The sequence below is a fragment of the Natator depressus genome, chromosome 9 (genome assembly GCF_965152275.1).
Source record: "Natator depressus isolate rNatDep1 chromosome 9, rNatDep2.hap1, whole genome shotgun sequence".
NCBI lineage: Eukaryota > Metazoa > Chordata > Testudines > Cheloniidae > Natator > Natator depressus.
Genome location: NC_134242.1, coordinates 49,193,549 through 49,221,162, shown reverse-complemented (window position 1 = coordinate 49,221,162; position 27,614 = coordinate 49,193,549). Strand labels below are relative to the sequence as shown.

At 54.2% G+C, this 27,614-nt stretch overlaps 1 protein-coding gene across 2 annotated transcripts in view; it reads left to right on the top strand.

Annotated features, from left to right (window-relative positions):
- The window catches only part of IGF2BP2 (insulin like growth factor 2 mRNA binding protein 2), a 101,000-nt gene that overhangs the window by 53,383 nt on the left and 20,003 nt on the right, over positions 1-27,614 (top strand). Inside the window, exons 3-11 of one of the 2 annotated variants that reach the window (XM_074964120.1) lie at positions 5,586-5,634; positions 6,693-6,744; positions 10,282-10,345; positions 13,839-14,111; positions 17,228-17,362; positions 18,237-18,359; positions 18,835-18,970; positions 19,262-19,387; positions 27,225-27,293. In XM_074964120.1, coding sequence (XP_074820221.1) covers positions 5,586-5,634; positions 6,693-6,744; positions 10,282-10,345; positions 13,839-14,111; positions 17,228-17,362; positions 18,237-18,359; positions 18,835-18,970; positions 19,262-19,387; positions 27,225-27,293 — 1,027 coding nt within the window. The remainder of the gene's footprint in view (positions 1-5,585; positions 5,635-6,692; positions 6,745-10,281; positions 10,346-13,838; positions 14,112-17,227; positions 17,363-18,236; positions 18,360-18,834; positions 18,971-19,261; positions 19,388-27,224; positions 27,294-27,614) is intronic. The other variant, XM_074964121.1, reaches the window with a different exon arrangement.

Here is a 27,614-nt window from a genome sequence, read left to right as displayed (position 1 = left end):
CTCTTCCATCGCCATGGTATATGAATAGTGTGTCTGGGAAGTCAGATTTGCAGTGTTGTCTACAGTGGACTTCAGTGAACACTGCTCTGTGCCTGTTGCAATGCAGCAGCTTGTCCTGCCTGGGAAGGTCTGGAGGGGTCATCCTTCCCTGGTTTGGTTGTTGCACAGAGGTGAACCCTGCAGCGTTTTTTGAAACTGGTTCAGCTCCGATCCAGTCACGGTTCCTCCAACGGGCCGTGCAGAGGTCGGGTCCCCTCAGTGGAGAATGCCTTATCTCTGTCGTGTGAGAGCTGCACCCGAGGCACTGCCGTGGCGTTGTCTCCAGCTACATCGTCGGTGGAGGTGGGGTTTACAGCAGGATAACCAATGTGCATGAGCAGTCCCACCGTGGTGGCAAGGCACTGGTAGGTTTTACCAAGAGGTCAACATTATACCCCCTGCCCACCAGGATATGACCTCGCCTAGCCACATCGCGGTAAACACTCCCATGTCTGGTCTCTGCCGGGGTCTCGCAGTGGGCTTGCTAATGCCCATGGCAGTCTGGACAATGTTTGCTGCCCCCCCCCCCCCGGTCTCTCTGGGTACAGCTGCACGGGAGCTGGCGACGTAATTCCCAGGTCAGGCAGATGTGCCCACCACAGTGTGCTAAAAACAGCGGCATGGCTTGGTCGCCCCGAGAGCATGATCCTGTGTGAATCCCTGTGTATGTGGGGCAGCCAGCCCCTCCTGCCGTCCACACTGCTGGATCAGCGCTAACATGGGTATGTCTGTCTGAGCTGCAAATTATACCTCCAGGTCCAGTGTAGACACACCCTCTGCTAAGTGCCTGATGACTGCCCTGCGCTGGCTGGCATTAAATTAGCCAGTCCCCTTTCCTTCAACTGCAGCCTGTCTCCTCTAACAATGTGTTGTTCCCAAATCACGCCTGCCAGTGGCTCCAGGAGGTAGAGGCCTCTGCCTCCTTGGCCTGGGTGCAGCCGCAGCACCGTGGGCTTTGTCTCGGCCGGATTTGCTCTCACTGCAGTTGTGTCTAAGGAAATGCTGCCATGGTTTTCCTGGCCCAGCGTTCTTACTGCCTCCTGGGTGTCCTCCCCTTTGCTGTGCCCCACATTGTTGGTTCCAATGCAAAAGACTCTCACCTGGCTCCAAAGGAAGGGGAAAATTGTTGGTAAAATTTTGACTCCTCCAGGGAGCAACCTCCTCACCAAACCCCAGAGCACAGGTGCGTGTGTAAATGCAGATACATGCCTGTGTTTCCTTGCCAGCCTTCCATCGGCTTTCCTGGGTTTCGGGAGAACGCAGGAGATTGAAACAGACAAGGCTCCTGCTCTCAGACAACTGTCTGGGAGCACTGGAGCTCTCTTTTTACTCCTTCACAACACCCAGGCAGCGTTTTACCCTGCCACTGGGTTTGCTTTGTGCTCTGTAAAATGGAATCATACCTGTCCCCTTAGCACACGGGGGTTACTGCTGTGCAGCTGGGGGAGGGGCAGGGTTGGGATTTTTTCCTCCGTGTTAATTGTGAGACAAGTGAGTAGGTGAGGGGAATCATGGGGGTGGTGCATTTCACAGGGTACATCCTGACTGGAGAGTTAGTGAGGGGAATTGGCCTCCGGCTCTGAGCACCTGGTTGTAAGCCCATTACTGTCCTCACTTGTGCTGCGTTTCCCCCAGGTGTGTTGCTAGAGTTTCAGGGGGCATATCCCACAGTTCTTTGTGTTCCATTAAGTTGAGTCACTCTGAGTCTTTCCCAGTGCATTGTGGGAGAACGTGTCTGCCCTTCTGGGCATGCAGCAGGGATTGTGGGAAGGTGCTGTTGGACTGGCAGCATGCTGGTGATTTAGCCTGCGTTTGACAGCAAAGCGGGTTGGTTACCAGCCTGAGTGAACCCAGCACCCAGGTTCTAGCCAATATCCCAGCCGGGGCAGCTAGCACCACTAAACTCGGGTCAGAGGGTTCTGCGTGTGGATGGGAGTGGGGTTAGGAGCAACATCTGGGTAAAAGCCAGCTGACTCTGCAGGGAGACATCGACACAGGGGCTGAGGGACAGACATGCCGGAGTTCCCAGGCTAGCAGGGTGCTCAGCCTGGCCTGCAAAGGCCCAGGGTTGTTGTACTCGGCCGCTGGGGCTACAGAGAGCAGAGAGGAAGGGCCGGGCTGGTCCTGTTTGAACTTGAGCCAGTTGATGACCAGCATGACTCTAGATGCTAGTCTGGACACAGGGCCCCCAAGTCTCATCTAGACACACCCTTCATGGGACAAAGAGGCCCACCCTCGGTGGTGGTTCCCAGAGCATGGGAACCCCAGATCCCATCCGCACACGAAAGGAGACTGCAGGAAGGAGCCTTGGGGGAGCTGCAGGCAACAATCTGCAGTGTGGACCTACCCATCCTGGCTGGCGAAAGCCAGCAACGGGAGCCGTGTCTGCTATCGATGGAGATCTCTACCCTCCTCCTTAGACTGCCCTCTTGCAAGCCCTCGTGCCGGGGAATGAGACCCGGGAGGGTGTGGTGAAATGGCTCAGGTAGCACCACTGATTTCCTTGTCCCCTGTCCGTCTGGGTCTGAGACAGTCGATGGTTTCCGTCTGGCAGTAGGAAGCAATCAGTGCTTTGCGCTCTGAGATCTCCCAGCTGCCTGCAGTAGCACTGAGCAGCAGGGAGCAGCCAGGGCTGACAGGGCTGCTGTTTGGTGGCTCTATTTCTCCCTGGCCTTGGGCTCAGTGGTCCAGCACCCCACAGGGTCTCTCTGGGGGATCCCCCAGGGCTCCATGCCATGAGGTTGCCATGCTGGCAGTGCGCAGGCGACAGTCACCTTGGCTTCTCTCTCTGCTGTGCCTGTGCCTCACCAGTGGGGGGCGTGGGTGAGTAGGCCGTTCCGTAGCTGTAGGCAGTTCTGTCCAAACAAGGCGGAGCTGGGAGCGTCTGGAGGAGTTGACCTGGGCTGCCTACCCAGGAGCAGGTGTCTAAGAGATTCCCAATTTGGGGGCTGGGTCCACTGCAGGCTCTGCATTCCCAGAAAGCAGCGATGGCCGAGCACCACTAAACTCGGGTCAGAGGATTCTGCGTGTGGAGGTTGATGGAGGTTGTGCACTTTCCCCCGAGAGAGTCCCTGGCACGCTCAGTGACTGTGATACCTCCAGGCTGCACTGCTGCCATGCTTGGGACCACATAGCCAGCAGTTCAGAAAGCAACAGCTCGCTTGGCTAGCTCAGCACCCTGTGCTCCGCGGCCTGTCCTGCCTCCCCCTCTCCTCCCACGCTTCATAGAATCATAGAAGGTTAGGGTTGGAAGAGACTTCAGGAGGTCATCTAGTCCAACCCCCTGCTCAAAGCAGGACCAATCCCAACTAAATCATCCCAGCCAGGGCTTTGTCAAGCTGGGTCTTAAAAACCTCTAAGGATGGAGATTCCACCACCTCCCTAGGTAACCCATTCCAGTGCTTCACCACCCTCCTAGTGAAAGGGTGTTTCCTAATATCCAACCTAGACCTCTCCCACTGCAACTTGAAACCATTGCTTCTTGTTCTGTCATCTGCCACCATTGAGAACAGCCGAGCTCCATCCTCTTTGGAATCCCCCTTCAGGTAGTTGAAGGCTGCTATCAAATCCCCCCTCACTCTTCTCTTCTGTAGACTAAATAAGCCCAGTTCCCTCAGCCTCTCCTCATAAGACATGTGCCCCAGCCCCCTGATCATTTTCGTTGCCCTCCGCTGGACTCTTTCCAATTTGTCCACATCCTTTCTGTAGTGGGGGGGCCCAAAACTGGATGTAATACTCCAGATGTAGCCTCACCAGTACCGAATAGAGGGGAATAATCACTTCCCTCGATCTGCTGGCAACGCTCCTACTAATGCAGTTCAATATGCCGTTAGCCTTCTTGGCAACAAGGGCACACTGCTGACTCATATCCAGTTTCTCATTCACTGTAATCCCCAGGTCCTTTTCTGCAGAACTTCCACTTAGCCAGTTGGTCCCCAGCCTGCATGGGATTCTTCTGTCCGAAGTGCAGGACTCTGCTCTTGTCCTTGTTGAACCTCATCAGATTTCTTTTGGCCCAATCCTCCAATTTGTCTAGATCACTCTGGACCCTATCCCTACCCTCCAGCCTATCTACCTCTCTCCCCAGCTTAGTGTCATCCGCGAACTTGCTGAGGGTGCAATCCATCCCATCATCCAGATTATTAATGAAGATGTTGAACAAAACCAGCCCCAAGACCGACCCCTGGGGCGCTCTGCTTATTACCGGCTGCCAACTAGACATCAAGCCATTGATCTCTACCCGTTGAGCCTGAAGATCTAGCCAGCTTTCTATCCACCTTATAGTCCATTCATCCAATCGATACTTTTTTAACTTGCTGGCAAGAATACTGTGGAGACACTTGGCTTTGAGCTGCCACGCCCTGTGTGGCCTTGTACCTCCGTACCCCAGGGTTCTCAGGGGCTCCCTTTGCTGGTCCCCATGGCTCTTAGACCTCATACCGCAGGGCAAGGCTCAGCCCTTCGCTCAAGGTGTGGTTGGAAGTCTGGGGTTGTTTTTCTTAGCCACGTTAAGGGTAGGCCCCAGAGCCGTGGTTCATGTGGCTGCAGCCAAAGATTCTCCAGGATGGGAACTTGCTAGAAATACATATTGATGTGAAAAGCAGTATCATGCGCCGACCCGACCCGACCCGACCTAGCAGGAGCTGAGCCTTCAGAATAGGAATGGGTGCAAATACCCCATTTCAAAGCAGGTCATATCAGACGCCTAAATTACTGGACTGTCCCTTCAAATTGTCCTAGCCGCATGCAAGATGGGAAAACAGGATGTGTGAGTGAAACGATTCTCATCACTGCAGGGCCTGGGACTGCCTGGCGGGGCAGGGAGTCCGGCTGCAGGGGCTGGGGTGGTGGGGAGGAACGGCTGCAGGGCTGGGGGGGTACGGCTGCAGTTGCCTGGGCCTGCTGGGGATGGAGGTTAGGACTGTATCAGAGCATCATGGAATATTCCCTTGTGGTCACACCAGGGCCGTGCCTCTTCCAGCTGTGTCTGGGGCCTCTGGTGAGAATGAGTGGATGTATCTGCCACTGGACCCGTGCTGGGTGACCAGGTGTCCAGTTTTCGACCGGAACTCCTGGTCAAAAAGGGACCTTGGCGGTGCTGTGAAGCTAAGGCAGGCTCCCTACCTGTCCTGGCTCCGCGCTGCACCCCGGAAGCAGCCTGCAGATCCAGCTCCTAGGCAGGGGGGTCTCTGGGACTCAGCGCGCTGCCCCCGCCCCGAGCACCGGTTCTGCGCTCCCATTGGCTGGAGGCAGTTTGCTCTACTGGGTATTCTGGCTCATCTGTAGAGCTGTCTGGGAAGCCCTGTGCAGCAGCAGCAAAGGAAGTGACTCCTCTGAGAGGCAGGTTGGGGCCCAGCCGCTGTGGCCAGAGGGCAGTGAGCAGGGCCAGAGTGGGTGTGGAGTGATTCTTTTCCCCCGAACGCTTCAGCAGCGTTTCCTAAAAGTCTCCCCCCAGGCACGAGGTACCGCGCACCCCATAGCTACTTGGCTGGGCAGCCCAGGAGCTGGAGTGGTGTCTGGGCTAATCTGTGCTGGTTTCTTTACAGGAGCAGGAAGATTCAGATCCGGAACATCCCCCCTCACCTACAGTGGGAGGTAAGTAGGTTCCCTCTTCCTACAAAGTCCCCCTGTCGTTGCATCTGAACAAACGTTGGAGGCTGGGCAGGAGCTGCAAGCATAGTCTGACCTTTGTCCTGTGGCATCTTCCCAGGGTCTTGAGGAGGGAAGCAGAAAGCAGCCTTTGCAGAAGGCTATTCCGGTGACACTGTGTTTCCTAGCCCGAGGTGCACGGTGTGGGTGTGGCTTGGCTATAGCTCAAGATGGCCCATCTCCTCAAGGTGGTGACAGCATTGCAGTCCCGGGAGAGGAGCTGCCCTGTGGAAATAATCCACCTGCTGCTTCTGCCTGGTACCAGGTGCCAGGCTGGGGAGTGCCTCATGTTGGGGAGCACCCTGGGTTCCTTGCCATCACCTTGCCAAAGCCAGACCCCACATGGAGCTGACATGATGGGCTTTGGGGAAGCACCTCCAGCATCTTCCGGGGTTTCTTTGGAGGTGGTGTTTCCCCTCTGTTCCTGCCGTGGCGATGGTCGCTAGGGTGACCCAGAAGGTCTGGAGGTGGCCGAGTCAAATTCTGATGCCAGCAATAGCTGCCATAGGGGCAGTGTGCTCGAGAGACTCAACTGCAGGTTCATTTGGGCTTCAGTGTATATTGACACTAGGAAAAGGACGTCTTTTCCCACTCAGAAGGCCAGGCCCAGCCATTGTCAGCACTTCCTCCAAGAAAGTGGTTTGATCCATCCAGCCCAGCAGCCGGGCGTGCTGAACCTCAGGCGACAAGGGCTGAGGAGACACAGTCCGCAGCCAGTCACTTGTCTTGTGTAAAAACAATGAGGAGTCCAGTGGCAACTTAAAGACTAACAGATTTATTTGGGCATAAGCTTTTGTGGGTAAAAAACCCACTTCTTCAGATGCATGGATACAGACTAACATGGCTACCCCTCTGATACTTGTCTTGTGTCAGTAGAGCTGGAGCTCTGCTCTGCTCCCCAGGTCAGCCAGATGCACAGGGGAAGGTCCCTATCGCTAAGTCTTTAACCCTGGGAGCCCTTCCAGACTGACTCACCCTGCATTGCTTGATGCTTTCTCTTTCAGGTGCTAGATGGACTTTTAGCTCAGTATGGGACTGTAGAGAATGTGGAACAAGGTAAGAAATGGGTAGGTGGCATCGTCCGTTACACACACACACACACACACACACACACACACACACACACACACACACACACACACACACACACACACACACACACACACACACACACACACACACACGCTTAGGAGGACACGCAGGGTGGGGCTGGGATGGTGGCACACCGCCTTGCAGGCCCGTTATCTGGGATTCTGGCTGTCATGCAGACCAGAGCTGACTGGCCAGCAGCCCTTTGACTCGGGAGCAGTGCAGGTCACAGTAAAGAGGCCATTGGAATCCAGAAGCCATCTAGACAGCACCTGGAGTGCCAAGGGATCCCCCAAACCTATCCTCACCCGGCCAGCCCCTCTTTCCGTGCATCCACATTGCCAGGCACGGGGCTGCCAACACAGGGCAGGCCCCAGGCCCGCCTGAGACCAGGCAGTGGTTCGGCTTTTGCTGATAACGCTTGGGCTCATCTGATAAAGCCATGTCCACTGGTTGCTTGGGGCCTGATCCTGCCATCAGCACTAGCTGCTGTTGAGTAGGAGTGCCTCATTTCTCTGGCAGTCCTGCTGGGTCTGTTTGCGGAATAAAGTCCTACTCCCCCCTGCATGAGGCTGCCAGAATCTGGTCCTGGGGGCACAACAAAGTCCTGCACTCATCAGAGCTGCGCCCCATTGTGCTCAAGCAAGTGATGGAGATTTGCAAAGCGTTCTCCAAGGCAGTACGCACGCGTGTGCGCACAAGCATACATGATCTTGCAAGACTGCACCACAGGGATGCAGGGCTTAGCAGCTACCCAGAGCATGTCCCAAAAGCCCCGTTAGCATACTAAAAGGGTGCCTTAGCTTTCTCCTAGGCCGTTCCTGGGGCAGTTGCACACGGTGGACAGGAGCAGTATTTTTATGGCTGATTTTTAATGAGACTTTTCTGTACTCTGTACTCAGAGTACAAGGTGTTTACCAGAGCTTTCCTGGAGCCCCTCTCTGTGTCATCAGTGATGCATCGGGTGTGAGCTCTTGGCAGCGCCTGAGAGATCTGTGCAGGAGAAATCCCCCAGGCTCCCTGTTGAGATGAGCCTAGAACAGGATCAGATTCATGCCACAGGATAAATGGCCCAATTAAGTCAGTGGGATTTTTGCCTGAGAGAGGATTTCAGGACTGGGCACTCTGGCTGAGTATCTCAAACCACTCAAGGGCATCTAGGTCCCCTGGGCAGCTTTGGGAATCAGCCTCTGAGTATAAACCACCCTTTAAAGCAGGGATGGGCAAATTAGGGCCCGCGAGCCTTTTTAAGCCGGCCCGCGAGCTCCCGCTGGGGAGCAGGGTCTTGTGCTTGCCCTGCTTCCATGCTCCAGCCAGGGTGTAAGGTCAGGGGCCGCACCACACAGCTCCCGGAAGCTGCAACGTGGCCCCGCTCCAGGCGGGGCACAGGGTCGGGGGCCGCACCACGTGGCTGCCGGAAGCCGCAACGTGGCCCTGCTCCGGCCCCTACACATTCCCAACGGCCCCCTTGGGCACTCCAATGGGAGCTGCACAGGCGGTGCTTGCGGATGGGGCAGCATGCAGAGCCGCATCTCCGCATAGGAGCCAGAGCGGGGACATGCCGCTGCTTCCAGCAGCCACTTGAGGTAAGCGCTGCTTGGAACCTGCACCCCTGAGCCTTTCCCCACAACCCAACCCTCTGCCCCAGCCCTGATTCCCCCTCCCACTCTTCAAACCGCTCGATCCCAGCCTCCTGCCCCCCAAACCTCTCATCTCCAGCCCCACCCCAGAGCCTGCACCCCTGCCGCAACCCAGAACCCCCTCCCGCACCCCGAAGTCCTCATTTCTGGCCACACCCCAGAGCCCGCGCCCCCAACCCGAGCCCGCGCCGCAACCCCAATTTTGTGAGCATTCATGGCCAGCCAAACAATTTCTATTCCCAGATGTGGCCCTCGAGACAAAAAGTTTGCCCACCCCTGCCACCAGGGGGTGCTGTAACTGTGTAACAGTAACAGTGCTTGGCCTTTGTCTACTGCCTTTTCTCTGAGATACATTGAGCCTCTGTTAGCCATTGCAATAGTTCTGCGAATTAGGGAAGTCTGATGCTCAGGCGGAGAAACCCAGGCATGGATCATCTAAGTGACTTGCCTAAGATCCCACAGCAAATCAGTGGCCTAGGCTGGATTAGAACCCAAGACTCCCATCTCTCCAGCCGTTGCAGGGTGCTGCTCCCACGAGGCTGTGAAACCGTAGGGTAAAGCATAGGGTAAAGGGTGATGGCAGTGACTAGGCTAGCACAGACTGACCTTCCTGATTGATCCCGCCCGGACAGGGGAGAGGGCTGGGGAAAGCCCTGGGATGTTTCTTGAGGTGTGGGGGCAGAGGGTCAGGTCCCCAGACAGCACAGGACATGAAGGGAAGGGGCACAGGCAGCCACACAGCAGAGAAGCTTGGCCAAGCACCCTCCCCAGCACCCCAGCAGGTCCATGCCAGGCAGCGCCCAGGAGAGGCCCTTCCTAGCTCCCAGCAACTGCTGTTGATTCAGATAAGAGCTTCGCTTCTCTCCCAAAGGGTAGAGATGGCCCTCTAGCATTACTGCAGTCCACTAGGAATCCCAGGCTGAGCCCCCGCACTACCAAGAATGTGAATCTTCCCCTGGGCGCATGAGAGAGAGCCTTAAGCAGCCATTCGCTAGTTGCTCAGAGCCAGCATGGGGGGCACTTGGGCTCCTGGTAATGCCACCGGACACCAACCAGGGGCATCTTGTTTTTCTGTTGTTCTCTGGGCCACTTCACTTAGCTATGCTCAGCTCTTCTCAGCTGTGTCACGCAGCACAGAGCCAGCACCTGCCGGCCTGGATAGCAGTGATCAAAGGGCTGGACTGCCTGGCTCACCCATGGTAGGAAATAAAAAAGGTCCCTTTAGCAATTTAGTGTCTATACAAAACGTCCTGGCCATGGGGCGAAGCTGGGCTAGAGAGATGTCTCCAAGAACTCCTGGAGAGAGGCAGTCCCTTCTGTTAGCCTGCAGCAGTAGGCAGAGCCCTGCATTAACCATGCATGGATGCTCATCCTCCCCTGGACGCAGGTGTTCTTCAGCCCCATCAAAGAGCAGAAGTATTTACCAGCGTAACGGGCTGAGGACATTAAATCATTGGTGTGGCACCTAGAGATGATGGTTAAAAACTGCTGACCAGGTCACAAAGAAAATGAGTTTGGAGCTCTCATCACAGTTAACAGTGGGCACTCATTCACCTCTGCCCACAGCCAGACAGAGCGACACGCACCCCAGTGTGACCTGGCTGGTACGCAGGCCAGGCCCACACCCAGCTACTCCTGAACTTAGTATCCACAGGTCAGCCATGAGCAAAGATTAGCCAAGCCCACCATCACAGGCATCCAGCCCAGGGGAATAGCATCCCTCCCAGCCTCTCACTGTAAAGAGCAATCAAGCCCACCCCTGGCCAGGAACAGGTGACAGGCTTAGCAACTGTCACCCAGGAAAAGGTGATGAGGACCTTCTCCGTCCACAAGCTAACGCCAGCGTGTGTTGCTTTTCCCTTAGTCAACACAGACACAGAAACGGCCGTTGTCAACGTAACGTATGCAACAAAAGAAGAAGCAAAAGTGTAAGTGACTCTTGCTCTCTTTCATCCTTCCTTTCACCCTCTCTCTTTCTTCATCCCTCCAGGCAGTGAGTCAGCTGCCTTTCCTTGCATGCACCTTTCGTTGCTCCATCTCACTGCGGCGGGGCTCATTTATTTCCCTGTAACGAATAGTGGGTTTGCCTGCGACTGACCTAGTGTTCTGACATGCCAGCGGTGAGCTGCCCCTCACCTCGGGGGAGGGGCAAGACTTAGGTCTTGAAGGTCCTGTTTGGGATGTGCCCCGTGAGGAGGGTGTCGCTGATCCCGTAGTGGTTACTGATCTTGCTCTCAGGAAGATTTTCCTTGAAATTCAGCCTCATTTTTCCCAAATTATTTCTCCTAGATGTTCAGATTTGCATTTTTCCAGATTCTGTTCATGCTGTTCCCGCTCTGTCAATTCGTCCTGTCTCGTTAGGCCTCCTGATTTTATTTTTCTATTCTCATAATTTCATATAAACTGAGTTTGCTCCTTCCTCTAGATCATTAATGAAGCTGTCGGCTAAAACCCAGTTTTCTTTAGGACGCTTTCACTAGTTTTCATTCCTGCTGACAGTCCAAGGTGATTTGAATGAATCGGAGAGGGTGATTTTTGTTGGGCCCCGTATCAGATGCTTTATAAATCAGCCGTATGGCAGTGTGCAGATCTTTTCGCGCACGCTAGCAGGATACACATGATCAGTTAATGTGCAGCAGGCTGGCATGCTGTTCATTCACGCCCTGGCTGGCCACACACGAAGTCTCTGTGTGGACAAGCCCTGAGTCCATCCCAGGGCTCCTGGTGCAGAACAGCTAGCACTGCCCCTTGCTCAGCAAGGGGGTTGTCAGTTGCAAGGTTGGGGTCATCCAGGGGTGAAATCCTGGCCCCGCCAAAACTGACAAAACATGACAAAACTCCCTTTGGCTTCTGTAGGGCCAGAACTTTGGCCAAATATACAGCAAACTAAGCCACCTGATTGGCTCAGTTTGGAAGGGAGCCCGGCAGGAGGTGCTGGCAGTGTTTCGAAATGTCCCTCCGTATCTAGGAGCTCTGGGGGTCACTGAAATCAATGGGCTCCCTCCCCCCCCAGGAAAGTACTGCTCAGCATGCAGAATCTGGCCCTAACTGGTTCCCTCCTGTGCTATGCTGCATGGGGCACTGTGCCCACCCAGTGGCTGCGTGCCTGGTTGCTTGGTGGCCAGTCCCTCGGCACTGGCATTGTTTTTCACTTGCCCTGGGCGAATGGTTCAGCTGGCCCCATCCGGGAGCCACCCTGCTGGTGAGATCACATTGGCTTATAAGTTCAGTCACACACAAGTGGTCACTGCAGGCCAGGGCCTGATTCAGCCCCCTTCCCACCACTCCATGAAACCCACAGGATGATCTGTGGCATTGTGATCTGCTCATTGTGGGAAAGGGAGCAGGGCCGGACCCTTAATGAGCTGAGACTCCGAAGCCATCACATGCTGGAGATCCCAGAAACTCATTGTGTCCTGAAGAACAAGGACTTTCTGGAAGGGTCAGACATCTCCCATCCGGCTTGCACTCCCCCTGAGCAGGCTGCTCTGTTGCAGCTCACGCTGGTCTGTTACCTAGCGTTCCCGGAGCGAATCATTCAGCTCCTCCCTGGTAGCAAGCTCTCGGTGCACAGTGGGGGCAATAAATAGCTCCCAACTCCATTCCTATTGGCATCGCTGTGGACAAGCCCCCAGCACCTCCTATTGCTCTGCAAATGCAATGCGGTTCTGTTTGCTTGTCTGCTTTCAACAAGCATCCCCCAGTGCTTCCCGGCATTGGCATTGCACCTGAGCAGTTGCTTCAGCCTTGCTATTGTAAGAGGACCGGAAACCCCTCCTCCCCCCCCCCCCCCCGGGTTTTCTCTGGCACGAAAGAGTGAGCTGTTTCTGGGTCAGAGTTCAGTAACCGACTGGGAAACCCCCCATCCATTTGCCCTGGGCCTGGGGGAATTGCCAGCGTTATTGTCAGTGGGTCAGAGTGGGATAGAGAGTTCTTTGGCCCAGAGATCCATGTCCCCATCAGCTAGTCTGAGACACCCTCACCCCCGGCACTCTCCTACTTCTGTGCCGCTGGTCACAGAACCTGCCGCAGCTCCAGGAGCAGGAACTGCAGGCAGCCCACAAAGAGCTGGGTGGGGACTGGATTTTCAGAGGGGCTCAGCATTGGTCTCGCTCTGCCTCACTGCAGTCAGCGGGGTGGGGGCTGGCCCCAGAGAGCGGTCTGAGTGGAGCACCCCATAAAATCCCACCTGTCCCTTGAACCGGGGTCTGGTTTGGGATGTGGACTGTTCTATACAGTGCCTTATGGCGTACGTGCGAAGTGGAGCTTGGGCACCTTTCCAGCCCCATGGCTCTGGGCCCTGCCTGTGCTGGTTAGGGAGAGCAGCCCCTGTCCTGGACGCTGTCCCACAGGCTATGCCCCCTCTGTGCAGAGGGCCAGGAATGCAGAGCCGATCAGCTCCTCTGGCCGGGCTGGCTTTAGTATGTAAAAGGAAGATTAAACCCAGTGCCCTCCATGTATGCTGAGGGCTGTTGTGCTCAGGGTGGCTCCAGCCACTGGCGACACTTGATTTGCTGCTAGGCTCCCAGTGTCCCGTCTCCGCAGTCCGGCAGGGCTCCACAGGGAAGGTGCATGCTGGCAGAGCACAGCTAGCTAGATGGTGGGCTTAGGAAAGCGCAGTTGCCAGGTGGCTGTTGCCTAGGGAGTCTCCAGAGGTGTTTGGGGGTTACAGAGCTGGAGTGGAGGGCGCGCCTGTAGCCGCGGAGAGGGAGAATTGGGCCAGGATTCCTACTTGTGTGAGTTCCATCTGGCCTGCCTGTCTCCTGCCAGGCTGGGATGGAGCTGGAGTGGGCCCTTGCTGAGGAGTGGAGAAGGGGAGGCTGCGTCTCTACTCTGGGGTGGGACTCAGGCAGCCCTGGCAGGGACTGGGAGAGAGCTACTGAGTCAATGTCACACTAATGCCTCTGCGGTGCAGCTCCATCAGCTGTGCTGGGATCACACCAGCCATCAGTTAGCCAACGGTGCAGTAGGCTCATCCCCCCCGCAGTGTTCCGGGGGCTCAGAGCGCCGCAGGGGCGGGGGACGTGCCCTCAAGGTGCACAGAGCAGGGGTGGGCGGATAGAGCGCTGTGCAGAGGACATGACCTCGAGGGGCACAGAGCCCTGCCAAGTGGCAGTGGGTTACACACACCCCTTTGGACACATTGTGATTGTGTTAGGCATTTGGATGTCTCTGACAGGGGCGAAGACCCAGGCTTGGGGAGCCATGAGATCTCTGCTCTAGGGATGCCCATGCTTCTAGGAGGGACCTTGGACCATGTCCAGACAGCGTGGACACTTACCCAGTCCATAGGGACAGGGACAGGGACAGTCTCCTGCACCCGGTCGGGTCGGTGGCTCGCCTCCTGGCAAAGGTGCCTCAGGCCTGGCACCCACAGCTGGTGCAAGGCCTAACCAGCGGCTTCTTTTCTCTGCCTTTCAGAGCAATTGAGAAGCTCAGCGGCCACCAGTTTGAGAACTATTCCTTCAAGATTTCCTACATCCCGGATGAAGAGGTGAGCTCCCCTCCGCCCCCTCAGCGGTCCCGCCGGGGGGGCCGTGCCTCCAGGGAGCGGGGCCCCTCCCCGGGGGGCTCCTCACAGCCCAAACAGCTCGATTTCCCACTGCGGATCCTGGTCCCCACGCAGTTTGTTGGTGCGATCATAGGAAAGGAGGGCTTGACCATAAAGAACCTCACTAAGCAAACCCAGTCCAAGTAAGTACCGCGAACGGTCGTGTTTCCTTCCCCAGGACTCCGTGGGTGGCCTGTAGCTGCCCAGATCAGATTAGGCGCACTAGAGCGCTCTCGCCTGTATGCCAGGAATGTGTCATTGCCCGTGCCATTAATGCAATGCTGTCTTGCCTCAGTCTCTTGTCTAGGAGGGGTTAGTAGATGGTAGCAATCAGGGCAGCAGGGCGCTCACAGCACGGCAGTACTGGCCATCACGCCATTATAGTATGTTGGCCAGAACGGTCCAACCCAGGAGCCTGAAATTAGGCACCGGAATAAGTGGCCCAGTTCTCGGAGCTGGTGCCTCATGCATTCACCCTGCTGCTAGGGGAGGGGCCGTGCCTCTCTGCTACGCTGTCCATTCCCATGCTCCCTCTGGGGCAGGCCAGCTCGGTACCGCAGGCAGTGCTAGCCAGTGGCTAAACACCCTAGTTTGAACTAAATTGGCGTCTGGTCACAAGATCGTCTCCTGCCTGGGGTCACAGTTCCCAAACCATTCACACTGGGCCATGAGAGGGGGAGTCTCTTGTCGGATGAGGTCAGTAACAGGGCCTCCTACTTCTGATCAGAGCGTGTGTTGTATCTGAAAAGATAGTAACGGCCAGACACCTGAGCGCTGCCGGCAGCCGGAACCAGAAGCCGGCTCTTCCCAGGCTGTGCGCATTCAAAGACCACGCCCTGCTGCTGCAGTGCGATGCTGGCACACATCACAGCACAAGAGCAGGGCCCACAGGCATAGACAGGCCAAGAGTCAGGTCATCTCAGCCCAGTGCTCTAGCAAGGAACACACAAATCAGGAAGAAAATCCGAGTGGCATGAGGCTGATCCCAGGACTCGTGAGCAAGGCCCTCATGAGCAGTGCCTTTAGGGTGCTTTATAAAATCCCTGATGTGAGAAGTAGAGGCTTCAGAGGAGAGCTCTGTGTCAGGGGTACGTTACCTGGAAATAGGAGAATTGCTAGTAGATTGCTGCACCCATGTTGTGCATCCGACTTTAACCCTTCCCCCTGCTCTAATCTTGTGTTGTTTAAAGAAGGAGTCTGCTGCTGGTGAGGGTTTTCAGATCTGCCTCCCTAACGCTGAACATGTATGTAACATTCTGATTTTCTTCACAGTTTTCCCTCTCCAGTTTGTTATTGCCCCAAGCTATTTGTGTTTAACACAAAGTTCATCAGTCAGCATCTGCCGCCTGTCCCTGTACACGAAGACATAGCAGGACACAGGAATTATCATCCCAGAACTGATCCACAATCCATTTAGTTCCTCTAGGTGTCCTACTTCTGACAGCAGCATCAGAGGAAAATGTGCAAATCCTGACAATACACCTACTTGGGCAAACCAATGTCTTGACCCCAGCTGGTATTCAGCTCACTCTGAAACACATTGAGGATTGCTAACCTTTGTAGCTTCATCCTGGCAGTCATAAGAGAAGATGCTGCGACCAGATCCATCACGATACTCAGCATAAATGTGAAATACAATTATCTGGTTAACCTTTGGGACTCACTGATGATGGGTATCATTACATTATTGGTCTTCTCAAGAGCCAGAACAGGATTAGACGTGTTTTGAGGGAGACTAATGTCCTGGGTTATACAGAGTAACTGAACGTCTTGTAGCGTCTGTCATAAATTGTGATCAGCCCTGTGTGGGTGGAGAGGGTGCGTGGCACTTTCCCCATCCCGCCCCCTGAGCAGGACTCAGCTGCAGCTCTCCTGCCCCCCCCCGAGTGCAGCGCAAGAGCTGCTCCAGGCTAGTGTTCTCAACAGCAGCATCCACACCAGAGAGGACAGCATGAGGACCAGTCTATAGCCATGCACTGGCCTGCAGAGCAGAGCCAACATGGGGGTGGGGAGTGGGGGCAATGCATGCTGCACCCTGGCTAGCAGCCCAGATGCTTCCCAGGCTCCCCCTGCAGCACAGCCCTCCCTGGTCCACTCCTAGAGCCCCAAAATGCAGGCTGTGGAGTGAAGCCCCAGTCCAGTCTGCTGGTGTGAGCTGATCTCCAGCCAGGGTCCAAGAGAACAAGAGTTGCACATATGGCCAGGTGCATTAGGGGGATATCTGGTCTCCTTCGAAAGCATCCAGTACAAGCTGCTGTTGGGGAAGGATAGCTGGGCTAAATGGACCCCGGTCTGTTCCTGTCATGTCACAATCAGCTGTGGGAAGGTGAAAGCCCTAATTAAGATACAGCTATCTTCAAGAGTACCAAAACTGATTGGAAAGTGCAGGCCAAATCCCTCTCTTCATGTAATTGTTTTCTTGTGTGATGCTGCCGAAGTGTGACTGTTCCTCTGTAATATACAAGACCTTTCCTAACAAAGAGACCACCATGCACACAGAGCAGGGTCATCCTCTCCAGCTGGGATGGACACACGCGCACACGTGCAGAGAAACGCACTCACTTTTACTCTTCTGGTTTTTAACATGCCACTTGTGCTGTGCAGCGGCTGTGACGTCTCTCCCTGCCCTCAGGCCCATAGTGCCGCAGCAGAGCTCCATTGCCCTGCCATGTTCTGGTGGATCCCGAAGAAGCTGAGGAGAAGAATGTGTAGCAGTACTGGCAGCTCCTGGAACCGGGGAAACTCTGCCCTGCGTCTGAGGGACCGGCTTTTTTCTGATCTGTGTTGGCTCAGCTCCCCCCACCCACTCATTCTCCTTGATTTTCACTTGCAAATGAACCCCAAATCGTACAACCAAACAAAGTCAAAATCTGAGTTGAACCTGGTTTAGTGCCAACATTGTTTGAAACCCCATGTTTAGTAGAAGTCAGTCTGGGTTCACGCAAATCTGGGCCGTCAGTCATTCAAAACTTAGGCCTGGATTCCTGCAAAAAGTTTAACAGACCTTGAAACAAACCTGTCCTGAATGGTGAGTGTATCTAGTGAGTTTTCCACGGTTCTGCAGCCACTTGCTGAATTTTGGTCCCTTCAGGACAGTTGGTTCAGAGCTGGTTTCAGCAGCGTGAGCGTGACTCCTGGTTCAGAGGTACTGTCTGTAGACAGCAGTGTAGATGCACTTTCTTTGATGCTTCACTGAAGTGCCTTGTTATGACGTCAGTCTGATCTCAGGGGTTTCTCTGTGCTGATTCTCTTGGTGCAGGGTAGACATCCATCGGAAGGAGAATGCCGGTGCTGCTGAGAAGCCAATCACCATCCACGCCAGCCCCGAAGGGTGCTCCGAAGCGTGCCGCATGATCCTCGATATCATGCAGAAAGAAGCTGATGAGACTAAATCGTAAGTGTTCCGCGCAGAGCACTCCGCAGGAGGAGGATTCCTGCAGCCATACGCACCAGGCAGGGGGAGACAGTGATGGAGAGTAACGAGCTGATTTGAAGAATAAATCCCCAGAGGTCCAGAGAAAATGTGGTAGTTGCCCATGTAAAAGAATGGGGATTTGGTTTAATATGTTCGTGTGTTTAAAAGGCTTAGTCAGCACAACTAATTGAGGTACAGTTTTGGTTAGTAGAACACGCCTGGTCTGACAGTAAAGGAAACCAGCCCACCTGTAAAGCCTCAGGCTTTAAGTAATGCCTTAGGACCCATGCTTTCAATGCTTTGCTTTTTCTCCCCCCTTCTCCCTGCTGGAATGGGAGTCCATTTCCTGTGTTCTGGAGATTTGAGTCGATATTTCCTTTTTTCCAAACAGCAATTTGAAACAAATATTAGCAATTCAGCTTGTTTCATTGAAAAAATTTAAAAGTCGCCTAAAGTTTGAACCAAATGAAAAATTGTTTTTGTTTAGTTTGAATTTTTTCATGGGAAAATACCAACCCATTTTCGACCAGCCCCAGTTGCAATCAGTTTTTCTTGAGCAGGGTTATTTTGATTCCCCTCCTGCCCCAAACGGTTAGCTGCAGGAGGAGCTATTTGTCTGGATTTTCTGTAAGTGCAGAGAGGACTCATTTCAGATTCTTTACATGACAAGGACTCTACAAACCTATGGGTTTTGCAATGAAAAAAAGTCTATGTGATGTTTTTGTCCTACTTTTCTTTTCTTTTTGTGTGTGTTCCTGGCCAGGAGAACTCCACGGTTTGGAGCATACTGGTGATAGGAGAACAGGAAAAAGGAACTTAGAAAAACCACCAAAACGCCTTTTGTTTCTTTTAGCGCCGAAGAAGTTCCCTTGAAAATCTTAGCACACAACAGTCTAGTTGGGAGACTGATTGGCAAAGAAGGACGAAACCTGAAGAAAATTGAGCAAGACACAGGGACCAAGATCACCATCTCTCCGTAAGTTGTGATATCCTGGCAGAGGAGGACGACCCACCTCCAGCCCGGAGAGCTACTGCATGGCCCAAACCCGGGCTCCTTGCTCTCTGGCTGTGGGAGGTGAGCGTCAGGGGAGCTGCTGAGGCCAGCCCTCAGGGTACGTGCTGTGAACGTGACCATGTGGAGCCAGCGTAGGACTCCTCCAAAGGTGCACAGACACAGGCAGGGGTGCTCCACCCAGCCCGGCACTGGTGAAGGCATGGGTGCCAGTAAAGCGAGCCGTGTTCGGAAGGTCTGGAATGGAAACAGGACATTCAGGCTATGCTCCCCTGCACAATGGCCAGTGGAAGTGGCTGGCTGGTGGGGGATAATCTGCAGCCCTGGGTTTTCCTGGCTGCTCCAAGGAGAAGGTTCCCTGCTCTCAGCTGGAGGGTGATGGCGGCTTGCTTTTCTGTTGCCTTGATGACAGCAAGTTCACCTGTCCGTAACTGCTTAGTTTACAGGATTTAACCATTTATAACCCTGAACGGACCATCACGGTGAAGGGCAACATCGAGGCCTGCTCCAATGCCGAAGTGGAGATCATGAAGAAGTTGCGAGAGGCCTATGAGAATGACATTGTCGCTGTCAACGTAAGCGCCCCCTTCCTGCTGCTCCCACTCTCCCAGTAGAGACCTCAAAGTGTCAGGGCCAGAGCCAGAGTTAGCCCAGTGGGAGCAGGCGAAGTTGGCTCTGGGGTGTTTGCAGGTCGTTCTGCCCGTCATGGGGGCTGATGTGGAATGGGACCCACTGGATCGAGCTCTCTGGGCGGACGTGTAGGAGTCATTGGGCACTTGGGCACATGTGGTCGTCCCCCCGTCCGTCCCCCCCCCCCCCCCGCGTTTGTTCCATGTTTCCCACCTCTCTGTGTTTTGCATTTCTAGCAACAAGCCAACTTGATCCCAGGGCTGAACCTCAGCGCACTGGGGATCTTCTCCACTGGGCTGTCCATGCTGCCCTCTGCAGCAGGGGCCCGCGGAGCTGCAGCTGCCTCCTACAACCCCTTTGCGGTGAGTACCTGGCAGGCCAAGCCTCTGTGTGTGTGTGCATGTGTGTGCGCGCACGTGCTGGGTGTGGCCCCCAGCTCAGTGGGGTTAGGAGGAAACACTCTCATGCTAACCCTCTATTGAGGACAGACGTGGCTTTGGCAGGAGGTGTCCCGTATACACTCTTGTATAAGAGCACTGCTTTTTCTTGATGGTTTTGGGGGGATTTGTTTATACCCCAGCACCAGGGAGATCCTGCGTCTTGCTGGAGTTTGAGCTCTTCAGGCGCCTGCACCTTTCCTCAGCCTGTGGAGATTTGGTGCTCCCATCAGGATGGGGCCTCACGTGCTATTTTTGGGGCTGGGTATGCAGAAAGGAGAAGCAGCGCCCCAGCACTGTATAGACTTGTGTATAATCACTCCCAGTTAGGCCTAGGTCAGTACTTTTGTAAGTATTTTTTTCCTTTAAGGGCTTGCTGTGGTTTTAAATCTCTGCACTGCGCCAGCAGGAGCAATGCACCTTGTGCTTCCCCACTTCAGGGGTGCAGAGCATGCTCCCCTGCCCAGCTGGCCCATGGAATGGGGCGGGGCTGGGGTCTGCACACCTGCATGTGTGCGGGTGACAAGCTTGTAGAACAGCATGTATTGTTGGTGGGTGGTCCCAGGCTCCGCACACACCCCTGCAAACCCTGGAATAAGCACACTTTGCGTTCACATCAGACACTTTTACATAATGCCCAGACCTGGTGTCCATACTCAGCAGCTGCTTAGGCAGAAGTCAGTGGGAATTAAAAACCGTAACAAGGCCAGGATTTGGGCTATGGAACAGTTAAAGGAGGTAGTGATGAGCCAAATCCAGCACCCTCTGGATTCCCTCATCTCTACCCATCTCACTGTAGACTGAGACCTGGCCAGCTGGTGATTCTCAGCTCCGTGTGAAGCCAGGTTCTGGGGCCAGCTTGCTTTCCTAGTGCCTGAGTGAGCAAGGTTCCTGGGTGAAAGCTCATCCCAGACAGAGATGGTGCAGCTGGGTAGGAGCAGAGCAGGTTTACTGGCTGAGTGCATAGGCAGGAGCAGTAGCCATGAGAGAGCTTGATTTTTAGTAAGGCTTTGACACAGTCCCACATAACGTTCCTATAAGCCAACTAGGGAAATGGGGTCTAGATGGAATTCCTATAAAGGTGGGTGCACAGCTGGTTGAAAGACCTACTCAAAGAGTAGTTATTAATGGTGTGCTGTCAGACTGGGAGGGCGTATTTAGTGAGACACGTACGGCTCAGTCCTGGGTCTAGTGCTATTCAATATTTTCATTAATGACTTGGATAATGAAGTGGAGAGAGTGCTTATAAAATTTGGGGGTGACACCACGGAGGCAGGGGCTGCCAGCACTTTGGAGGACAGGATTAGAATTCAAAACGACTTTGCCAAATTGGAGAATTGGTCTGAATTCAAACAGATGGAATTCAATAAAGACAAGTACAGAGTATGACACTTAGGAGGGAAAAATCAAACGCACAAGTACAAAATGGGGACTAACTGGCTAGATGTCAGTGCTGCTGAAAAGGATCTGGGGTTCTAGTCAACAGTGTGATGCAGCTGCGAAAGAAGCTACTATCAATCTGAGGTGTATTGACAGGCATCTCCTGTGTAAGACATAGGACGAGATAGTACTGCTCTTCTTGGCACTGGTGAGGCCCCAGCTGCAGTAGCGTATCCAATTCTGGACGCTACGCTTCAGGAAAGACATGGACAAATTGGAGAAAGTCCAGAGGGGAGCAACAAAAATGATCAAAGATTTAGAAAACCTGACCTATGAGGAAAGGTTAAAAACACTGGGCATATTTAGTCTTGAGAAAAGAAGACTGAGGGGGGACCTGATAGTCTTCAAATACGTTAAGGGCTGTTATAAAGCGATCAGTTGATCTCCGTGTCCACTGAAGGTAGGACAAGAAGTTCATCTGCAGCAATGGAGATTTAGGTTAGATATGAAGAAAAACTTTCTACCTATAAGGGTAGTTGAGCTCCGGAACAGGCTTCCAAGGGAGGTTGTGGAATCCCCATCACTGGAGGTGTTTAAGAACCGGTTGCACAAACATCTGTCAGGGATGATCTAGGTTTACTTGGTCCCGTCTCAGCGCAGGGGGCTGGAATTAATGACCTCTCGAGGTCCCTTCCAGCCCTGCATTTCGGTGGTTCTATGAAGAAGATTGTGAATCTTTCCTCCTCTTTGTGAGGGGTGTTCACAGTCTTTGTCGGTGTGTGTCCATCGCTGCTCCGGAACTCCCACTGGGCACGCTACCCCAGGGGTTGGGGGTGGGGTCCTTTATCTGGGATGGCCTGTTAGGGGCAGGCTTCAGCTGTGACTTTGGCTCTTCCATGCTCTCCTGGTGTAACACACTCTACAGCTGAAGGTCAGTCAGAAGCTTCATGTGCTGCGGCCAGCTCTCAAGTGGGCTGGGCTGACAGACACAGGACTTCTGCGCTGTTCACTCTGCACTGCCTCCCAACCCATTTCTGGTGCAACTCCAAGTGCGCTGTCCTCTGTAAAAGCCTGAATTACTTGGGGTGGGTTACCTCAGACACAGCCCGCCTGGCCGTGCCCATCCTAGCTCTGGCTAAGCAGGGATCTGAGTACCCCAATAGAGCCCATGCAGGGTGATTCTCAGAAAGCAGGGCGAGGCTCTTTGAGGGGGCAGCGAGAGAGACCTGGGAAAGGCTCCTGCAGGCATGCAGAGCAGCCCTTGGCTTGGAAGTGGATGAAATGTCATAAAACAGACATAGCTAGTGTGAGTAATGCTGAGTAATAGTTTCATCCTGGAGGAGGGCTGTGCGTTTGTCGGGTGTCAGACAACTTTGATGTCAGTTCATGGGAACCGTATTTATTACTTGATCGTTTCAAAACGAGTGGGATCATTTTTTAACCAGCCATGCTGGCGTTGCCCCATTAACGGTGCAGCAGTGCCTTTCAGAGGTGGGATTGTGACGGCACGCACCACCGCTGCACTCTCTGGAGGCGCGAGGCAAAACCAACCCAATCGGACCAGTTTTCAAAACCAGCCCCTGGCTGTGCCACTGCTGGGACTGCCTGGGCCCAGGCAGACAGGTGCCAGCCACGCCTTGGAGTGGACACTTCACTCTCTGCGCCTGTGTGTCCAGAGTTGGGACAACTACCTTGGCGTCCATTTGTGAAAGTGGATAGAGAGCTCAGAGCCGTATATGTTATGTGACTGTGTGTTCTGAGCTGTGTTCTTCCTAGTCTGCCTGCACAGTAGGTGGACAGAGATGCATAGATAGAACATGTTGAGAGGATTGTACGATCAGCTTGATTTGCTGATATGGAGTGATTATTTCATACCTTCTTGATTTTTGGATAGCACCACAGGAAATCACAGAGCTGGCTTTTAACTCCTGCAGATAAACCCCTGATTGACAGCATATCTAACACTCCATGTCACCATTTCAGTTCAGCTGCTGTAACTATTTGGAGCTGAGAACAAGTCTATTTACTTCTTTAGTTTTTCTAAAAACTGTAGTAGCCGAGTGATCGGAGAGGGATGGTGAGTTTTACACCATTCAGAGTTGAAATATTTAGGTGATGGTGCAGAAAAGACACAAAATGTTAACTGCAAAAACAGCGTGTGTATATCTGTCCATGCTTTTCTGCGTGGTGTATTTGTGAGTGTGTGTTTTCCTCATGAACACTGCATGTCGATGTTCACATGTTCTTAGGTCTGGTGCATTACTTCGGGAACGTGCACATTATATAAGGGAGGAGCGTACATTCCCAGCAAACTCCTGTGACCCCCCAAAGCCCCAGCAAGGCTACTTGGCAGTTTATTTTTAGAGGAAAAATTAAATAATTTATTATGCCAAATATAAAAAGTGCTCCAGGCCAAGTGTTGGCTCCCTGCCCTCTCCTTGTCAGCCTAACCACGAGTGGAGAGGTCTCACACTAAGCTACTTCCTTCCCTTCTGTTTCTTGGGCAAAGGGGGGAGGAAGGGTAGATAGCCCTGTTCCCATTCTGATACCTATAGGTTACACGACCTATAGATGTATATGCACAACAGGTGGGGAATGGAGTGAAATTAGAGACAGGGCATAGTATTGAAAGAATGTACCACTCAGGAGAGCTCTCCTGGGAAGCAGAGGGTGCATGTGTGTGCATGGGTGGTGTGTGCGGGGGGGATGGGGAGATGCAGACTTGTATGTTAGTGCTATACATGTGCATTCCCATCTGAGGGGTACAGTTCTGCCTCCATCCGCCCAGAGAAATGGGCCCATTGCCCTACAAGCAGCTAGCGTCGTTAGTCGCTGTGCATTTTGAGTCTGTCACTTGTGTCGCTCTGTACAGTCATAGCAGACGTGAAAGAGCTACAAACGCCTGGCTGTATCCCGCAGATCTCCTGCGATGAGCGAGGTGACAGCTGCTCGTGATCAGCCCCCCGAAGATCTGATGCACGCTGTTTTAGAAAAAGGGCTAAAACATGCAAAATTCACCCTGCTGCCCAACGAACTGGGCTCTGTTTGGTTTTTTTTTTATCAAAACCTTTGTAAGGTGATTTGCAAACATCTGTTGTATAAAGTTCAGTCAACCGAAAGGGAGACGGTCCTCTGTGGAAATCCTATTGCAAATTAAGGCCAAATAATACATCCATGTGCACTTTGATATCAAATATGCCTGCTTGGAGATGCTTGGGTGACTGAAAAGTTGAAGGGAATTAATGCTCATGGAATCAAGGTTTAGATGTTTCACTTGGTGGCTTTAAATCCCTTCTAATAAGCCAGGACATGGAGAAGCCATTTTTGTTTGCAGTCTTTGCTCCTGGAGGCCCAGGCACTCCTGGTGTTCCAGCAGAGACTTCTTGCACTAGCCATTGGTACGGCAGGCAGCGCAGACACCTGTGTCAGTCGCACACAGTAATATCAGGTGATGCTATCTGAGGCTGCTGCAGATCAGCAAAAGCCCCACCGAGCTGTGCAATGTTTCTGTTGAGGGTATTGCAAAAATGGACTTAATGAAATACATAACGCGAGGATGTCTTAGCAGAGCTGTGCGGGTCTCCCACAAAAGCACTGTTCGGTGGGGATACACGTCTTGTATTCATCAATACGTGCACACATCAAGTCGTCAGTTTCTTGTGCCTCCAAACTATTCAAGCTCTAACGGCTTCCCCCGGGAAGGTGAATGCACTGAGAATGGCTACGGGCTTTGTTCGGATACTGTTTGTCTGTTGAATGTTTGGAGACAGACCCTTGGTGGACAGCAGGCCCCTCTGCTATTTTTGTTCTGTGTGTGTGTTTACAGGTGTGAGTGCGGAGGATGGTGTGGCGGCCGGCCATGTGGCCTGGTGGGTAGGACAGTGGCTTGGAAATCAGGAGACCTGGTTCTGGTCCTGGCTCTGCCACTCACCTGCTTGGTGACCGTAGGCAAGTCGCTTCACCTCTGTACCTCAGTTTCCCCTCTGTAGAGCATGTTCTGTGGCTTGCAGTAGTGCCTCATGGTCCCAGGCCCTTTGTACCTGGCACTGGATGGACAGTCCCTCTCCAGAAAAGGCTGCAGTCTACACAGACCAGACCGGGTAGGGGCAGGGGTGAAACGTACTAGCCGAGGGACCAGACTGACCCCCCATGAGTGCACACCCAACACCCAGCCCGCACAGGAGGCCCACGCGGAGCTGAGGGCTGGGCCTGAGGCCCAGGGGAGCTGAGTGTGACAGGAACAGAGAGGATAGGAGCCAGTGCTGAGCACAGCATGGTTGCCTTGCTGCCTTCACACACAAAGCTCTGTAATCCCAGCCATCCTGCTACGCCCCAGCTCTGCTGCATCAATTGGAGATTCACACTCAGAACTTGTCTACACTACAAAATTAAGTCGACCTATGTTAGTTCAATTTACAGCCCGCACAGTGATTACTGCTGTTTTTCATATCCATGCTACCCTGCTGTCAGTGGTGCGTGTCCTGACCGGGCAGGCTTCCACCAACTTAAGAGGGGTAGCATGGGGGCTCAGAGCCTGAGCTCACAGCTCCACACGGAGCTCCTTGCCGAGACCCAGCTTCCCCCCACCCGCGGCTCTCAGCTCCCCGCCAGGAGTCCAGCAGCTGCCCAGGATCCAAGCGCAGAGCTCCGTGCCTGGAGCCCAGGTGTCTGCCTGGCTCCCAGCAGGGAGTGGGGAGCCAGGAGCCCCAGGGGTCAGCTGGGCTCCCAGTGGGGAGCTCTGCGCCCAGAGCATGGGTGGCTAGCGGGTAACTAGGAGCCCGGGCCAGGTTCCAGCTGGTTAGCTCTGCGGGGAGCTGAGAGCCCGGGTGGTAGCAGGTTCACAGCTGGAGCCCCCACGCACCCTGGGGCGACAGCCCCAGCTGTGAGCCCAGCACGGGGTTTGCAACAGGGAACCTACCAGCCTTTCTTGTCAGTTTCACAGCTTCCTTGTGGACCTGTGACATTGACAAACAACAGCTGATGTAAGTAAGGCAACATCTACAGAGACACTGTGCCGCCCTAACTACACCACATAAACCCTGCGCCCCTCGTGGAGGTGGAGTTATCATGTCGGTGTGGTAGGGCACTTACTTGGGCGGGAGCAAGGCTGTGGTGTAGACACTGACTGGGTTGATGTAAGGCAGCTGTAGTGTAGCGCAGGCCTTAGTTTCTCACACACCGTAACCCTGGTCCCTTCTCTGGTTCCACGGCCTTTCCTCATGTCACCCAAGGTGTAACTGTGCCTAGGGTTAGACCTACCTGCATGACTCTCTTCCTCCTGGGAGGGATTGCTGCAGGTGCTGGAGATCACGCTGTTTTCACCCTGTCCTAGTTGCAGTCATGCCCAACTTCCTCCTCTCTGCAGCACCGGGTGGCTAGTGCAGCCTGCTCCCTCCTCAGGGCCATTTGTCGAAGTCTAAGGTTCCTCCTGCCTTTTGCTGCCTCCTTTGGACCAGTTGGTGACACGTTTTATTACAGTCCTGATCCCATCAGCAGCCAGGCCATAACTCCACCTCATGGCTCAGCTGTGCACTCCAGGTCAGCTGCAAGGTCTGAGCTTGAGCTGTCCCATGCCACTGAGCTGAGTGGGAGCAGGGTCAGGCCCTTGTCAGTTACCCCCACGTACATCCCTCGTTCAGAGAGTGCTGTCATGGTGTGTTCATGGGGCAGCACCTTGCAGACTCTGGGTGCCAGCCCCTGCACAACCCTGGCTGTTCTCTCTCCTTGTCTCTTGTCTCGTTCTCCACTTCGCCACAAGGCTCCAGCCTTGGGACCCCTCCTGTGGTGCCTGGCTCTCCCCAGGGGGACGCTGTCATATGCCAGGTGTGGGTGACTAGTGTATTTCCGTGGAAATATTGTGCTAGCAGGAAAGCGAGAGAGCTCCCTGTAGAGCAATGTCCAGAGATTCGAGCGTCACTGGGGAAAACCCTCCCCAGCGTACCACTGGGTGAGCCACTGAGGCTAAAAAGCTGCAGAAACCAGACACAGCCGTGCTCTGAATGGGGGTCGTCCAGGAGGTTGTCAGGATACGCTCCAGATTTGCATGGCCTGCATGCTCCTCCATCAGTTTCAGTGGAGCTGGGCTCATTTACATCAGCGCTGGAGTTGTGATTTGCCTGCAGGAGGGGGCCAACATTTCTCCTGGGGCCTCAGCAGGGTTTTTGGTTGTTCCTCAGGCCTGGTTCTCGGTCTTCTTGGGACCCCCTTATTAGAAAGTACGGCAGGCGCAATGGCAGGGGACGCAGGGAAGCCGGTGTATGTGCACACTGAGGTGCTGGGGGTAGATCCCCAGCAGCCAGCCCCCAGACGTAGCACAGGCGTGGTGTGTACGGACCGTGCTGTCTGGGAACCCGCACTGACTGTGTTTTCTTTCCTGCCATAGAGCCCCTCGGCATACCTCTCGGGTCTGTATGGAGCCTCCCCCATTGGCGCCTTCCCACAGCAGCACTCTGTAAGTGCCCGCTCTGCCCGTGCTGGCACCGCTCGCCCTGCTTGGCCCCCGCGTTCCTCTCTTGGCTGTGATTCTGTCCGGTGCTGCTCTGCCATTGCAGTGAGCGTGCCAGGTCAGTGCCCTCCTGGCAGCCGGCGGCAGTGATGCGGTCGCTGGAAATGAGGCTGTGGAATCCAGACGCCTGCAGGGAAACGTTGAGTCCTTTTCCGAGTCCGTTCCCACTTTCCTCTGCAAAAGCCAGCACATCGGCGCCCGTGCAGGGCTCCCCCCACAGCACGGCATGGCCTGGGCAACTCTCCTGTGTCTCCGCAGGCCTTGGTG